General features: G+C 36.5%; 1 protein-coding gene across 3 annotated transcripts in view; it reads right to left on the bottom strand.

Annotated features, from left to right (window-relative positions):
- Positions 1-426: 426 nt before the first annotated feature.
- edil3a (EGF-like repeats and discoidin I-like domains 3a) overlaps positions 427-17,215 on the bottom strand; it is a 205,158-nt gene continuing 188,369 nt past the window's right edge. For all 3 annotated transcript variants that reach the window (XM_079872935.1, XM_079872936.1, XM_079872937.1), the window contains 2 exons: positions 11,235-11,390; positions 427-808 (listed from right to left, as the gene is read on the bottom strand). In XM_079872935.1, the coding sequence (XP_079729061.1) occupies positions 659-808; positions 11,235-11,390 (306 nt within the window). In that variant the 3' untranslated portion in view covers positions 427-658. The remainder of the gene's footprint in view (positions 809-11,234; positions 11,391-17,215) is intronic.

Raw genomic sequence — 17,215 nt, 5'->3', positions numbered from 1 at the left:
GTAGAGGAAATTAGATCATAAACATTTGAAATGATTAATAAAAATGATCTACGAAATGCTTTCATTTGAACTTATACATCTTGTTGTCTTATACTTCTAGTCATTTTTGCATCATGCAGTTATTTCGCGTTTTACATATAATACAATACCATCATATTTTTGTCTACACAACAATGTCAGTGTTGGTTGTGATATAACTTCAGTCAGGCCTACTGTTAAAATGAAAGTAGAAACATATTTTACATATTAATGTTTTCTGCTAGGTGTTGTGATCTTTTTTTCTTTTTTCTTTTTTTTCTTGATTATGGCCCAAAAAGCATTGCATGTCATTTTTGTTCTTGTTTAAAGTGACACTGTACAGTGGCTATTGTTCCACTGCGTAAACCGCAGTGAAATAACCCCGCCCTCCATTTAGCTCTTAAAAAAAAAAAAAAAAAAAAAAAAAAAGATTGCAATATTTAATTCACTAAATGGCACAGACCACATAAAGGAAAAACAATCAGGGCATGATAGATGACTAAACCCCACCTCTTTAGGAAAGAAAAAATATAATATAATATAAAAAAAAAAAAAAATTCAGATGAAACCAATTTTAATTTTACATGTTCAAGCACAGTTTATATTGAATATGGACCAAAGAGAAAATAAGTTGGGGTCTTCACTCTTCCTCTGTGCATCCCAGTAACTCTGCGCGCAAAGTGATTCTTCCGTACCAAGACCATGGAAGAATTCGGATGAATCTGGCATAGATGGGGGGATCTATCACGTTCTTTCTGTGGGTGTCATTATCAAAATTTCCTTGAAAGACCTGAAAGAAAAAATTATACAAAAAAAATATTTTCAATCAAATATAAACACATTTAGCCAGTCTTTTGATGATGAAAAGCGACTCTGTAATAAGTTCAGTGTACAATATAGTATAATATTCATTTGTTAGAAACTGTTTATAGTTTTCATTTTTTTCTCATGAGAAATATTTCTAGCAGGGTTACATACAGTAGTATGTAATAATGTTACATAGATGTGTAACATTATAAACACCATTATTAATACGTTTCTTTAAAACAAATAAATTAATACTTTTGTTCAGTGTGGATGCATTAAATTGATCAAAAGTGTCAGTAAAGACATTTATAATTTAATACAAAATAATTATATCTATCATAGTTTCTACAAAAATGTTAAGCAGCACAACTGTTTTCAACACTGATAATAATAATAATACATGTGTCTTGAGAAACAAATCAGCATAATAAAATGCCACTGGACTCTGTTCAGTTTTGGTTCACAGGCCGCCAATTAAAAGATCAAAATACAGAAAATATAGGCTAATTCACAGTGAACAGTCAGATTATTTCATTTGTTACTACTTACAGCAGACACATATTGACTATCACATATTTACAATACAAAGAAAGGAAGAACAGTTGATAATTTATGAATAACCCTTGAGTGTGCAGCTGAACTGATGATGAATGCAAACAAAGCTCAAGTACGTTCAGTGTAAAGAGTTCAGAGATGGGCAAATTTCAGCAAGCAACAAAGTGGCTGGCTGGGAACTAACTCTTCATGTGGGCTTCAAAGACAAATTTTACTGAGCTCTCAAAGCACTGACAACACATATTCATCAGGAGAGAGTAAACAATCAGAGCACAGAGATCCTGTGTGTCTAATTGCTGGTGTCATAAGCATTACATAAATGTGTGACATATTCCCTCTCTCTCTTACTTCTGCATTGAATCAACGTTCCCTTTTGCACCATGGAACCAATCTCGTGTTTTGTAGTTCGACTCTTTTCAATTCACTCCAAGGCAGAGCGAGGGGAAATGTCATAAAAAATTGATTAGGTAAAAGGGCAGCTCAAAACATGAACTCGTTCACTGAACTTCTCATCTGATGCCCTGTGTGTTTGTAAGGAATATGTACACAGGAAAGTCTTTCAATGCCAAGCATTTCTCACCAGGCTTTTATAATAATAAGGTCTGCATACTTTGGCTATGAGTGTGAATAGATAGTGTGGTGGGAAAAACATAAGTGTTAAGAAAGATGTATTAGACTGCAACTCTGACTCTAACATTTGTCTTTCATTAACATTTTAGAACTCTGATGACACCTCGAATGCCTGTGTGATTCTATTATGGGCAAATACAACACAGTATATATGAAATCAAGCATGACCGCATCTGCAGTCAATGTTGGGGAAGAACGCTAATACATGTTTTTTTTTTATTTTATTTTTTTTATATGTTTTCATTTCAGGGAGTTAAATGTAAATATATATCAAGTGGTTCACAAAGAGTCCATCTGATTAAACTGAAGCTATTCACCAATTTATCTTGCACAGAAGTCACTATGAGGAGTTTTTTGTCTTTTTTGAAGATAAAAAATGTTCGTAACTTTTATTAGTTGTATTTCATGCAAATTTGTTTGTTGACGTTTAATTTGTCACTATTTTAGATCCTCATTGTTTGTATTTGTAAAATGACATCACATGATGGGTAGCTTGACTTTCATTTAAATATCTAGTTCAGTCATGAAACTCTAGAGGGCGCAGGCTGATATGTCCGTTACATGCAATCTGCAAGTAATCACATCATTACCACATGGCACAAGCTGACACATATAAATAGTCTGGTTCATTGTTTGCTAGTCTTGCAGCATGTTATCAGAGTTCCTTTGAAACCGTTCATTAATTAATTAACGATTCATTAATTCGGTACACGTGCCTACATTTTTCAGTAGGGATACCTGTACCATTACAAATATGTGTACTGTAAACTGCAAAGATTGAAGTTAGTTACCGCATGATTGAACTGATTGGTAGCATGTCACAATACAGCATCCATGTTACAAATATTACAACTGTTGTTGCAGGTTAAGGTAAATGTTGCTCAGCTAATGTAAACTGTAACCAGGACACTGTAATGTTGTGTTACCATCTGACATAAAGTCCCGATTAAACTGAAGTAGCGGCAGATATTTTCCTTTGTATTGTGACAGACATCCGAGTGTAATGGCTTATGGAGATAACTGACTGGAGAGGTCCGGCATACTTCAGCTATTTCACCAGAAGATCGAGTTAAGACATTTCACATTAAAAATAAATAAACAAACGTATGCAGGGATGAATCATTTGCAATTTTTTGTACATTTGGAGTGCTGTCAATACAGAGAACAACGACAAAAATCGGTGTTGCCTACACCGAGTTATTCTATTTTTAAAATTTGCACCCTGTTGACTTCAATGGGGCAAGTACTAAACCTGCTTTTAGCCTCTTAACATCCTTGATGTGTCATTGATTGCCGAGTTCACGCGCATAGGTTTAGTACCTATGATCACGCGCGTGAACTCGACAATCGACTACTTTGGACTTCACCCGAAAAACAGGATGTAAACAGGTATTTGCGCTAGCTTAAATAACTTCATTTTTATACATATCTTTCACATCTACTGCAGTCAGATTCACCGTGTTCACTCTGAAGGAATCACTCACATTTTCTGTGCACTTGTAATGACACATCAAGGATGTTAAGAGGCTAAAAGCAGGTTTAGTACTTGCCCCATTGAAGTCAACAGGGTGCAAATTTTAAAAATAGAATAACTCGGTGTAGGCAACACCGATTTTTGTCGTTGTTCTCTGTACTGACAGCACTCCAAATGTACAAAAAAATGAGCTCAATGTTAAAATTGACCGGAGTTCTCCTTTAAGATGCATTTAGAAAGCAGAAGTTTAATTTCATGTTGACTTTAAGAACATGTTTTGATAAGACTTTATTTTGATGGTCCATGTACATTCTACTAACTCTAAGTAACTTTTCAACTGCAGGTCAACCTCAAGTCATTAGAGTTTTAGTAGACTGCTTAATATCTGCTAACACTTTATTTTAATGGTCCCTCAACAGACATTCTACTGACTATAAGTAACTTTGCAACGGCATGTCAATCTATTATACTAAGCCAAACCCAGACAACTAACCTTAACCTTATCCTAACAGTCAAGTCTACTAATACTCTAATGAGTTAGTTGACAAGTAGTTGTATAGCTACTTATAGTTAGTAGGATGTCTAAAGTGTAACCCATATTTTTAAATTCATTCACTATCTGGGGTATCACAAGTTTTCAATTTAATTATGAGAGCTTGAGCTGAAGTTCTCTAAAATTAAAACAAACACCACTCACCAGGTAAGGCATTAAAGGTTAATTACTTGAAAAACAAGTAGCTATTTGACTGCTAAAAGCCGCTAAATAAAAACAGACTCACAGGGGTGTAATGTAGTGAACATCTCTTTTATAGTACTTATCCATTTCAGTCTTTCACGCAACAGTAATCACTAAAACTTCAGTGAACGCTTACGCTTTCTGTGACCGTAACCAAATGAGACATCTCACTCTTCTGATGTACCCTCTGAAGAAATGACGGAAACAAGTCACTCTCAATTACCCTTCTCTCCCAGCGCACCCAAGAACATTTGGAATGATTATGCATAAAAGCTGCAAAGAAAACAAATCCATCTCTAAGACATCCCATAAATCTGTGCCTGGTGTTTACTGCTTAACCTAATCCCTGCACTGCTCCGCTCATGACTGCAAAAGCCGTGGAATGGAAATTTGTCTTTAGAGCACTGAATGAGTGTTTTGGCATGCAGAAACAAATGTTATCTAAGTAGGTACATCAGGTAATGCAGATATTTTATTTGGAGGTGAGGGCTTTTGGAGTTTGATCACAAGGGGAGGACACTTTATCACTTCATAGCCTCTTCTGCAAGACTGTTCAATTCATAAACACGTCCTTTGAAGTGGGTCCTTCATATGGAGCTGAATCAGTGTGAAAATCCCTCAAGTGATGCTCAAAGAGGCAAGGCAATCTCAAGTCCTTTTGGAGCATGGCAAAACAAGGTTGTCTGTGTGGAGATCTGGGTATTACATCTGAGCATGATTTTTTGCAACTGATTCCAAATCTGATTTGGATGGATGGACGGACATAGAGACAGGTAGATCCTTGTTGGCACAAATTGATTGTACATTGAAAAAAATCAAGTGGCCGATTTGGAACACTCTGGCACCAAATCCATACACCACAAAAATACCAATTGAGTATTACATTTCAATAGAACTAGGGGTGTTCGATTCTGGGTTTTTCAGAGTCGTCTCTGATTCCCAGCTCCCACTGTAGAAGTAAATGGAATTGACTCCCAGAATCGATTCCATTTGCTCCATTTACTTTAAGTCAAAACAGGCCGAGCAATAAGAATACATGATTGCCGTCATTATTACACCCCATATCTATTCTTTTTTCCGACACAAAGGCTAATTTACAACTCTCTGTATTAAAACAATACAGTTTTAGCTAATTTAACAAATTAGCCCAGATGACATTACTTTGAAACGATGAGTATCTCCAATTCACAATCATTTCCTAGTTGTGTGTCAATACCTAATTTTACAGAGGGAAAATTTAGGAGAAAACGACTCGGTTGACTATTATTTCAGAGTTAAATAGATGAGAGAGAAAGTAATGTATTCTTTAATGTATTATTCTAATTAATCTGTCAACTGTCATCTCTTGTAATACATACAGTACAATCAATGCACACTTATTAAAGTCCCCGTGTAGTCAATCATTTTATCCCTTAAAACTCACCTTTGATCACCAAAATGACACATGTAAGTTTTTTCCTTGAATTTTTTTTTGTCATGCCCTAAAATAGCTTTACAGCCTTGCCTCATTTAGTATACGTGGTTCTATGAATATGCAAATTAGCCCCGCCTCCACTCACTCACACCAGCTCAGAGATCCACTCATTGATGATCACACGTTGACCTGATTGGTAACAAGGTAGTTTGTGACGTCAGCGATTTCAAACCGTGTTTTTGAGACTGTCTTTGGTTCACTGCAGTTTTAAGGAGAAACTACTGAGCAAATGGTGTTGACTTATGAATTTGCACATGGTTTGTCTTAAAGCATATATTAAAAACACCACATAGATATATAAACAACATTAAAAACTTGATTTTGACCACAGGGGGACTTTAATGTGTTTATTCTTGTAGGCAGTTTTTTTTTTTTAATTATTAAATCAAGCTGATCCACGTCTACTTATAGGAATACGACGCCTATCACTGTATATATATAAGCTCATTCAGTATTATCAGCAGCTATCGCATTTCTCAGGAGCTAATTACCCTCCTCCATCCCCAGTTCCTCTTTTCGTCAGTCAGGATTTGGCATTCTGATTCCCCTTGAATAAAAAAAAAAATTCTCAAATCATGTTGTACTTTCCAAATCTTGAATTAACGATATCATTCATGTTGGTTCTGTTCTGTTTACCCTAAGTGGGGTTATTGCTGCTCTCCCTGCTCTTATCCATGCTAGGCTGCATGGATGCGCAGGGAGTTCTTTCCCAGAACAGAACTATACCGCCAATCCAAACTGTATGCTAATTGTCAATCGTATTCGATGATAGTGGTCCTGACATAATTATTAGTTTAATGGTTATGAACACAAATTAGGATAACCAAGACAAACAAAACAGCTGGCACGGAGGTAAGTTGGCTGCTATTTTATTTAATAAAAATTGCAAAGTAAGCTACATAGGATAAAAGTATGTGACTGTGTCATGTTTCTGCAACAGCTTCAGCTCTCTGACACACAAGTGAGTTATTTTAGACACAGCAATGGAGTCAACAATGAGAGTCGATTCCCGTGCTGGAGTTGACTCCCACACTAAGGCTATTAAGAGTCAAGGAATTGACGCTTTTGGAGTTGACTTCCCATCACAAAATATAACTTTATGTTCACATGCCATGAGCTCCTCACAATGCACATGCCTGTACAAGGACAGAAACGTGAGTTTAAAATCACAGCCAAATACACCCTCTGTGAAACTGAGCACCTATCAAGTACAACATCTTTTATATCTTTCAAAAGGTATAATATTGCTTTATCTTGTGTGCCAGCTGGCATTATCCCTCTCAATTGCTGTCGTACTGAGCCAAACTCATTTTATGCATGTTATCTCATCTGTAGTGCACTAGCTCGCTCAATTTAATGTTATTAACTAATGATCAAGATATTGCGTGAGCTCTTGCCCTTTCCTGACACTGTCTGGACTGTCTAAAAGAGTTTAAGAAGTGGCAGGCCGCACGATTTACCCAGGGGACTGATATCCCACACTATGACAGGGACCAAATGAGGACACAATTGCTTTTAATATGACATTCCGTTTCATTTTATACCAACCTCGTAAGTCAGTCTCCTCGCATTCTTTAACTCATCTATAAAGTAACAGAGGAGATGAGGAGGCTGTGCTGTGCACAGCAAACAAATCTCGAACAACAGATCAGATGTGAGGGCTCCATGGGTACAGTTGTCCTATTTCCCCTGAGTGCTGATAAAACTGAGAAGATTTGGTGTGACTCAGCAGGAAAGCAATCCTATAAGGACCTGCTCCGAATTTCTGCCATTTCTCAGAGGCGTGCCAATTTAACAAAGCTACTCATTACCCCTTTGCTGAAGTAAGCTTTAGTTGGCAGTTTTCAAATTATGGTTGATTTAGAGAGCTGTCAGTTGATTAAAATATGTATTCATGATTAATTTTATACTTTTTTTATATCCTTAATACGTGAACAAATATTATTTTAAGCACACTACTCAAAAGGTTGGTGTCAGTACGATTTTTTTTTGAAGGAAATACTTTTATTCAGCTATGATGCATTCGATTTATCAAAAGTTGCAGTAAAGACATTTATGCTACAAAAGTACATTTCTATTTCAAATAAATGGTGTTATTTTGATCTATCCATTTAAAGAATCCTGAAAATTATCAAAAGATTCCACGATAATATTAAGCAGCACAACTGATAAAAATAAGAAATGTTCCTTGAGCAGCAAATCAGGATATTAGAATGATTTCTGAAGGATCATGAGACACTGAAGACTGAAGTAATGATGCTGAAAATTCAGTTGACATCATAGGAATAAATTACATTTTAAAATATATTAAAATAGAAAACAGTCATCTTAAATGTTAATACAATTTCACAATATTACCATTTTAACTGTATCTTTTATTCTAAAATGCCGAGAATAAGGGACTTCTTTCAAAAATACTTAAAAAACTTACCGACCCCAAACTTCTAAATGGTAGTGTATGTATTAGACAATTGTGCCAATCCAATCAGATTTGAATGTTTTTTTTTTGCTTGTTTTGTTTGTAGAAATACAGAATTACATATAATAAAACTGAAAATTGTAGTAATAAATAGAAAGACCAAATACCATAAGTTATACATCATTTAAAATGTTACCAAATAAATAATTGTGTTAAAGGTCTTAACAAAAATAATAGTGTTAAACGAACCGTATGTTAACTTTGACAGCCCTAGTAATTTTATTTTGTTGATAAACAGTACAGTAGGACAGCCTTTAATAAATACCAACATAAATGGTGACCCATTTCACTCATTTCACGTATTACCAAACTGGCATCTTTTCTCAGACCCATCAAGATATTGTTCGGTGATTCTGAAAATGATTCCATGTTAAGAGGAACATCTGTGACTGCTAGTCAATATACTGGGCTAATGCAACCGCTGTTCCAGAGCTCATCTCACCTGAAGACAGTAAATTGTGGGTTGCATTGCATTCAATTTCATCTACAAGGCCCATCATCCTCAGAACCCTATTGCCAACAACCAGATAAATAGCACTCTAAGACTACCATTAGACCAGGTCCAAATACGAAAGGTTAAAAAAGAGATATGATACAATCTGATATTGGTTTTTCCCCCTTGAGTTGAAAGCAATTGTGTATATGAGGGGGTGAGATATTGTAAGATTTCAGTAGAGCTTGAAAGCTGCATCGTGACTACAGCGTGATAAGAACCAGGCCAAGTGATACGTTTAGAAGAGTGACCGAAACATCTCAAAAATCATTTAAAACTCTTGGCCATCAAGAAACTGCCTGTCCGTCTATATTGTGTCTTCACAGGTATTAATGCAGGCATTTTAGAAGAGCACCTCTAAAATTCAAAAGGTGCTCTGCTTGATAATATCCACTGTGCCCTTTGTGGGTCACTAAGCCTCCCTTAAACTTCCTGCTCAGTGGCTGGAAATAGAGTTTTACTTTTCCCCTCCAATCTGTTCTGGTCTGTGCCTTCTATTTAACCCATTGGGCAATGTTTCCACAGTATTGATTTCTGCAATGAGGACATCAAGGGCACCTACTACCAGAAGACCCAAGGGAACATGCACCTTTCCTGGTTATGATTCGACACTGATACAGATGATACAACAGGAGAATAATCCATCCATTTCCATATATTACTTTCTGCTGGTCATACCCATCATGGAAATCCAATCTCTTTTCTTTCTTCATTCAAATGCGGAAATCTTATAAGCCAATGCATTACTGATACATGCCTGGCTGGGGGAAGGGCATCCACTTGGCAGCTAATCTTGTGATGTGATCTTATTTACCCCATTGCCTGCGAGGGAATAGTTCTATTCACAGGCTAATTAACCCCTTGATGTCGACCCCAGGCTAATCAATGATGGGTGTGCATTGTGTCAATCACAGTGTCTTCCCTACCAAAGGTTTCAGGGGGCTGAAGATTTCTAACAGGAAACAGGTAAAAGTTGTTTTTAAGGAGATGTTTGTGTGGAAATGATGGGGTAAGTAAGCATTATGCGAGTGTGCAAGCACAATTTTTTTTTATTGTGAGGTGAGTCTCTTGAGGTTAGGCACACTCAGATGAGTTTAGGTTTTAGCCAAAGGCAGAGTGAGATCTGAACAACACACTACAATGATCATGGGCACACACGAGTACACATTACACCTAAATGTGGTTGTCACTCCTCTTCTGAGTGCTTAAGTGCTGAGTGCTTGTGTACAGGTACTGTACACAAAGAGCAGGCTATAGTGGGGAGTGACGACCCCAGTCAAATCAATTTTAATTAAATCCTTCTAGTGTTTACAGAACCAAGCTGAACAACTAGTTGTTAATGCATTGACACCACTCTCTGGTGGACAATGACAGCTTGTCAATTTGTGTCTCTTTTCACCAAGTGCGGTACAAGCAAATCACAGGGAAAAAGGTATTCATTCACATACTTTGAGTGCTACAGGGGTGATTTTTTTTTTTTTTTGTAGGCCATTCTGGTTCTCTTGACAAAAAGCCAGTTGGATTTTTCCATTGAGTTTTGGATTATCGCAGAAAACAAGCTCTGTGACCAACAAAAGTTTATGTTTTTTACACGTTTCGTTAATTAAGATAATCAATGTTGGTGAGAGTTACTTTTAAAAGTAATGCATTACAATATTGGGTAACACTTTATTTTGATGGTCCCTTTTGAACATTCTGTTGACTATATTATAGAATAGTATAGTATAGTATAGTATATAAAATTAACCTCAAGTATATTCTTTTTCGTAAAGGATAGCACATCTTTTTTGTGGAAGCCAAAGATTATCTCAGTACTAAAAATTAACTAAAATCAGAGCTGTGACACAGGGCGGTATAACAAACATTGCAAATATTAGTCACAAACAAACACTGTTTACTGCCTTAATCCATGTTTTAGTCATATTTTAGATTTTCCATTTAACAGCCCTGACTCCTTGATCAATTTTTTCAAACACTAAAAATTATATTGAATAATATCTTCAGATTGTACATACACAAATCAACATCTTCATTGCTAGGTTCAGAATAGAGTCAGAATCCTCAGAGGACAAGCTCAGGCCAATGGACTGGACACATTTAACCCACTAGAGGGTTGTTAACAAACATTTCTGGCACACTCTTCACTGAGGCTGGGCAGATTGGACTGTTATCTGCATGTAGGCAGACCATGGAGAGAGAGACAGAGTCTGTCCAGCTACCCTGGGACAGTGCTGACAGGATGGAGGAGAATATACAGCCTCGTTTCCAGACAAGGGGGTGCTTCTTTTATTGACTTTATGATATAAACATGTCTATGGAAGCCATCTTAAGACAACAATGATGATCTAGACAGTGTTTAGGTTTAGCAAAAAACAATCACACACAGTATGTGGTAAAAAAGAAAAGAAAAGAAAAGCGAAAGGAATAAATGCATACAAAATGAAAAAAATAAATCAAGGTGATTCAAATCAACCTTGAGATAAAAGCGCCTTTAGTCAAAAAATAAAAATTATTTTGGTCTTGAAAAAATATGAGTTTGACATGCGACTGTGAGAGAAAGAATCCTACCTTGTCTGTCTTCTGTTTTTCATCTTGATATATAAACCATCTCTCGCCGTTATTGCTGTAAGCCACCTTGTAGGAGCCGACAAACTGAACATGTCCAAAGTCTTTAGCCCCCTGGGTAATAACGCCTGTGATTTTTGTTGGCTGAAGCATGTCAACCTGAAACACACACACACACACACACACACACACACACACACACACGGAGAAAGAAAATGAAAGTGTTATTCTATCAGTACGATATTTTAGTGATTACTTGACTTCCCAAATAGCCTGAATCTTTCACCCTTATCGTCTGCATTAACTTCTAAAGATACATTAAATTTGTTTGGATGGTATCATCAATTATTCAAAGCTAAGTGGGCAATAAGATGTACCCTTTTAGTTCAGCTCAGCAGAACTGTGATTGCTAGCCACAGCAATATGTGATAATTGCATTTTGTTAATATTTTATGCGCTTGTATTTATTGAGATTTTTTTTTTTTTTTTGTTGCAAAGCTGAAAAAATAACAATTTTGTTGTGCTTTATGTAATCTAATTTGTAAAGCAACCTAAATATGTCCTTTTAACTGTTTATTTGCAATGCTAAATTCCATCTTTCAGATAACTTGACCAGCTAATGTAAATGAGTTTGTGCTGTATGAGCTGATGGAATATAATTACCTAGACTTGTTAGAGACTTGAATGGTTTATCTGGACATCGGGCTGCAGCAGTCTCATTCAAAGTTTTAAGTCTTTATTATTGAATTGTTGTCACAGATGGTTTGAACTACACCACAAAACAAAAAGGAGAAGGCAGCTTTTTGTACAGGGAGAGAGTGTTCAGATAGTGTTGGTTAAGAAACAAAAACACTCATATAGACCCATGGCACTTTAGGAGAAGAGCCTCAAAACTCCAAATACACCAAACACAAGAGCTTAATTTCTCAAGCCATTAGGTGCGGTCATATTAGCGAAATTTCAGCAATGTCCACTGTCCATGTCAATGTATTATATGAAGCACAGCTCAGACTTAAACCAAGCAGCTTTCTGATGGTCAGCGTGGTGAATCCGTATGACTAACTTGAACTGTAAGCTTCTGCACCAAGGTCACTGGAGAAACTACATTGGGTATTTTATTATTATATATAAGAGAGAAACAAAAAATAAAACTTCATTTGACTTCTCTTTAATTACACCCAGTCAACACATCTATGTATGCATCTATCTCAAGCCAACATCAAAGTTTGTCTACAAACTTTTCAATCCATACTGATCTCTAGAGAGAAATCCATTTTGCCTGTCCCACTTTCTGTGAAATAAAGTCCTGGTCAGATGTATTACCGCTGCTTTCTGTCTAGACCAAAATAAACTTAAAGGAACACGCCGACTTTTTGGGACTTTAGCTTATTCACCGTATCCCCCAGAGTTAGAGAAGTCCATACATACCCTTTTCATCTCCGTGCGTGCCTTAACTCTGTCTGACGCACCCACCGCTAGCCTAGCTTAGCAAAAAGACTGGAGGTAAACGGCTCTAGCTAGCATACTGCTCCCAATAAGTGACAAAATAATGCCAACATTTTCCTATTTACATGTTGTGATTTGTATAGTCACAGCATGTACAAATAACAAGGTCACATGAGACACAGCCATCTTCTAACCGTATACATACTGGGAACTATATTCTCAGAAGGCGAAGCACTGCTACTTGGGCGGAGTGATTTGCTCGCAGCACCTGAGAAGCCCCGTGGTGAGGAGCAAAGTGTTCGCTCAGAGTTGGAATAAATCACTCCGCAGAAGTAGCAGTGCTAAGCTAGGCTAGCGGTGGGTGCGTCAGACAGAGTTACGGCACGCACGGAGATGAGAAGGGTGTGTATGGACTTATCTCTGGGGGATATGGTGAATAAGCTAAAGTCCCAAAAAGTCGGTATGTTCCTTTAAACTACCGGTTTCTGCAATGTGTTTAATTACCCACCATATTCCTACCTAAAATTAACATCTGCACTGGACAAAATAGCACTGCCTTTTATGCTTAACTTGAACCAGAAATAATTATTCTGTCCCTAAAATATAAAATAAATGTCATAGAAAGCATTACATTTAAATTTATCATACATGTCGATACATTATTTCAACACTAATTTTATGTTTTAAAACAAATTCTTAGCAAACTGTCTTGTGTTTCTTGAAAATGATTGCTTCAATTAATGTTTTGCAAGATAACCTTTTAATTATAAGCGGATTTTTTTGAATTAGAAGGTTCTATCTGCATTTGATCTGTTCCCAAAATCCCCATTTACAAATTTGAGAGGATTTTGATATTGTACATTTAGAATACATTTAGGGTCTCTGTCACATTCATGTATGAAAGAGACTTGTTCCCCATATCACTTTTGCTATATGGAATGCAAAATCTTTGAAGCTCAAAATCTCCTAACAGAATGCAGATAGAACCTTATAATTCCAAGGTGGCGAAATGCGGACATTTGTTAAGAATAAATTGCACTCACTGATAGCGCTGGTCATTTGTACATGCATAATGCTCAATACGCTAAAAAGAATTTGGGCAAATCAGGGAATGCCATAAACTTGTCACAGTCAATTTAGTTTTGTTCATTCTTTGTTCAGTTTCCCGCTACTCATCCGTCTCCTTGGTTACGGTCATTATTAGTTCATGTGCGTCAGCTGTCTTTAGTAATTATCCTTGTTATGTTCACTACTTAAGTTGCTCCTTCTCTTGCACTCCTTGTCCGGTCACTGTAATACCTACACTGTGTTAATGTGAGTTTCCCTACATGTTAGCTGATTCTTGAGTGTTACTATTAAATTGTTGTTTGGATTTCATCTTCAGCCTGTTCCTGAGTACACCACAAAACTTGCCTATAAATCACCTGAATTTGCTTTTTAAAATGCCAAAAGTATGCTTGTCTACATCATGCTTGATGTATGAGCTAGACATATGACTGGTTATAATGTTCTTCTCTATCATTTAGTGAGCCAATGCTACCATTTCTGTAATTGGCAATAGCCCCATGTTAATTGCATCAGCCAAATTGCACTGAATTTTGTGAATAAGGCTCAATATATAAACTTAATGAACATAGAAAGGTTTGTTTGTGCTGAACAGAATGACAATAACTAATACAGCAAATAGAGCCTGGTTAAACTGCAACCATTTATTGAATAAATGTATTTTGGTGTTAACATACTGCACAAAATACTGTACTCGCCCCAATGTGTCTAACATTCATACAAACAGAAGGTTTGAAGTTTTTCAGGAAAGGCTGACTGAGGATCTACTTCTAGCAAAATGTAACAAAAAATGTTTTGACATTCATTTACAGTATTTTTCCTCAAGGCAGATCTAGATTCAGGAAACACCTTTTACAGTCTTGATCTATTTTATTGTCCCTTCATTCTAATATGACACTAGCAAGTGTTGCTATTTATTATCAACCCACAGTAATCTGGCATATTACACTTTGTCACACAGTTGTGATATTAGTGTCCCTGTTGCTAAACTAAATTAGTTCCATGTTGAAAACCCCTTTAATTTATTCTCTGTCCCACTTTCATGCCTACTTGAGAGAGTCGGATAAAATCTCACCCTCTACTCATGCTCACACATTCTTCTGACACTAGTGCTAGAATAAGCGCAACTGCATTTTCAATAATAACTTTAAAAACATTTGGACTAGAATCAAAATTAAAACCAATCATTGGTTTTCCTTTTCCATCTTTTCTGTAAAATATACTTGTTCGAAACCTGTAACACAAGGACACCAACACAATCTGATGGAGCATGACATCCATCTCTGATGATAAGGGGGCGCTATAGCTGAGAAAAAAAAAAAAAAAAAAACTCTAAACTGTGCAACTGAAGTATTTGCCATTTACTACTAAAGCCTGGAACACAACAAGCCGACGGTCGGTCGTCGGGCAGTTTTTGTGTGTCGGCCGACTAAGTTTCCTCAGTGTGTTCCGCACCGTCAGCTGAAATTGGTCCTCGTCGGCTTTTTTTCAGCCGATTCGACATGTTGAATCGGCGTCGGGCCGTCGGTGAAAGAGGGAACTCTGATTGGCTGTTCAGCTAAGTGAACGAGTCAGTGCACGAGAATAATAGCAAAACAACGAGCAAAGTCAAAACGGTACAGATAGAAGGCTGTTCTAATGTTACGTCATCTTACCTGAGTGTTCCTTGGCAAATATTCCAATATTAACACGAGAGGAGTGGAATAAGAAAGTGTTTAGCAGGACTGATATTCAAAACGGTAAGCACGCACCGCTTTGTTTGCGGTTTGTGTATCTGCAGCCGGCAGCATCGGTTTCTCTTTTTGAATGATGAATATATCTACAGAAATAGACAGTTGTCTCATTTACAAGCAGGTGCAGAACGCGCATTCTAGCTAACAGTCGGCAGTAGTTCTCTCAGTGTGTTCAAGTGCAGCTTTTTACCCCGACGCGAGGTGAAAAGGCTTAAAACAACTGTAGGCTACTGTGGACACCACAGGATTTGATCCGTCATATTCTGCATTTTTTAAAAAAAAAATGTTTTATTGATTTTAATCTGGTGATTTTTTTTTTTTTTTTTTTGGTTTTGGAATGAACAAAGAAAGTAGTCATTGGAGTTTTTTTTTAAACACAAGGCAGGCAGTTCCAGAACTTCTCCCTTTGGTCCCCTTGATAGGAATCAAGTTAGAGGTTTTTAAATACGTTGCTGAACAAGGTGACAGAAGAGTCAGAAGAGTTTTGGGAAACGTATGGTAAACTTATTGCTAAACCCTTAAATGCATGAATGTTTAGCCAATAATTTTTACATAAATGGGTCTTTAGCGACCCAGAACTATATCTAATGGATGGATCTCTACCTGTTGCGATAATATAAAACTCTCCTGATATTAGAGTGGCATTAAATATGCATATTTTGTTACCTGTTGGAGCTTGCAAGGGTTCAGTTTGAGTAGATGTTTTATACCATAATCACTGTCCTCATCAGAGCTCATTTCCCAGTACATTCAGCATCTGGCTCATATTTGCGATCTCAAAATTCTCAAAACTATCATTTTCAATATCTTAAAAATCTATATTTTGATGGCTGACAACCATCAAGTGACAGTGACACTAATATGTGATTGCGTTCAGCTCTTGCTCTGCAGTAAATCACTGAGACATTTGTTTAGCTGATGATATTCCTATTCATTTGTCTTCTGCCTGCAGTAACTATGAGTGAAACGTGACTTCATCATTGTGTATCAGACATTGCCTCCTTGTGGAATAAAGGTGAATTGCACTTATTCAGTCATCAAAGATTAAATTATTTTTGTGCAGAAAAAATATACTTACACTGATACACACTTCGGGTTGTTAGCGACCCTATACAATTTTTACAAAAAAAAAAAAAAAAAAAAAAAAAAAGAGAAAAAAGGCATTCTTTTATAGTTGTTTTTGTTTTTTCTTGTTATATTGTTTATAATTAATTAATTGAGGAATACTAAGAATGTTGATGTCTAACTTTAAAACATGAATTAGGAGGATGGTAGTCCTGGGTCATTAAAGACCCGAGGTATGCATTTAAGGGTTAAAACATAATGCTGTCATATATCAAAGCATTCACAGTTAGTTAGCAAATCTGTTTTTAAAACAGCACATCAAGCATCAGCAAACCCTGAACCAGATGAGTAACTGCCATTGAAATGAATGGGAATGATAAAAGCTTTCTGTAGATATTACAGACTTTTTTGATTTGGTACTAGTTTCAGTCAGAAATGTAACAATTTCATCACTGCATCTGTCATCTCTTTTGGATTCAAGAATATACCAAAATAGATCTAATCTGTTAGCTTGATAAGAGAACAACAAAAAAGTGAGTGTGAGCCTCTCAAAACAGATAAAACTAAGAGCAAATTAGTCCCTTGTGGTGAATATGTTATTGCTCTACTCAGTTCCTTCAAGTCTGAATAATTTTTCATCTGTACAGATTCGCACTTAAATCGCTTCTTTTTATC

The sequence above is a fragment of the Squalius cephalus genome, assembly GCF_949319135.1.
Source record: "Squalius cephalus genome assembly, chromosome: 5".
Lineage (NCBI taxonomy): Eukaryota > Metazoa > Chordata > Actinopteri > Cypriniformes > Leuciscidae > Squalius > Squalius cephalus.
This window is presented reverse-complemented; position numbering and strand designations above follow the sequence as displayed.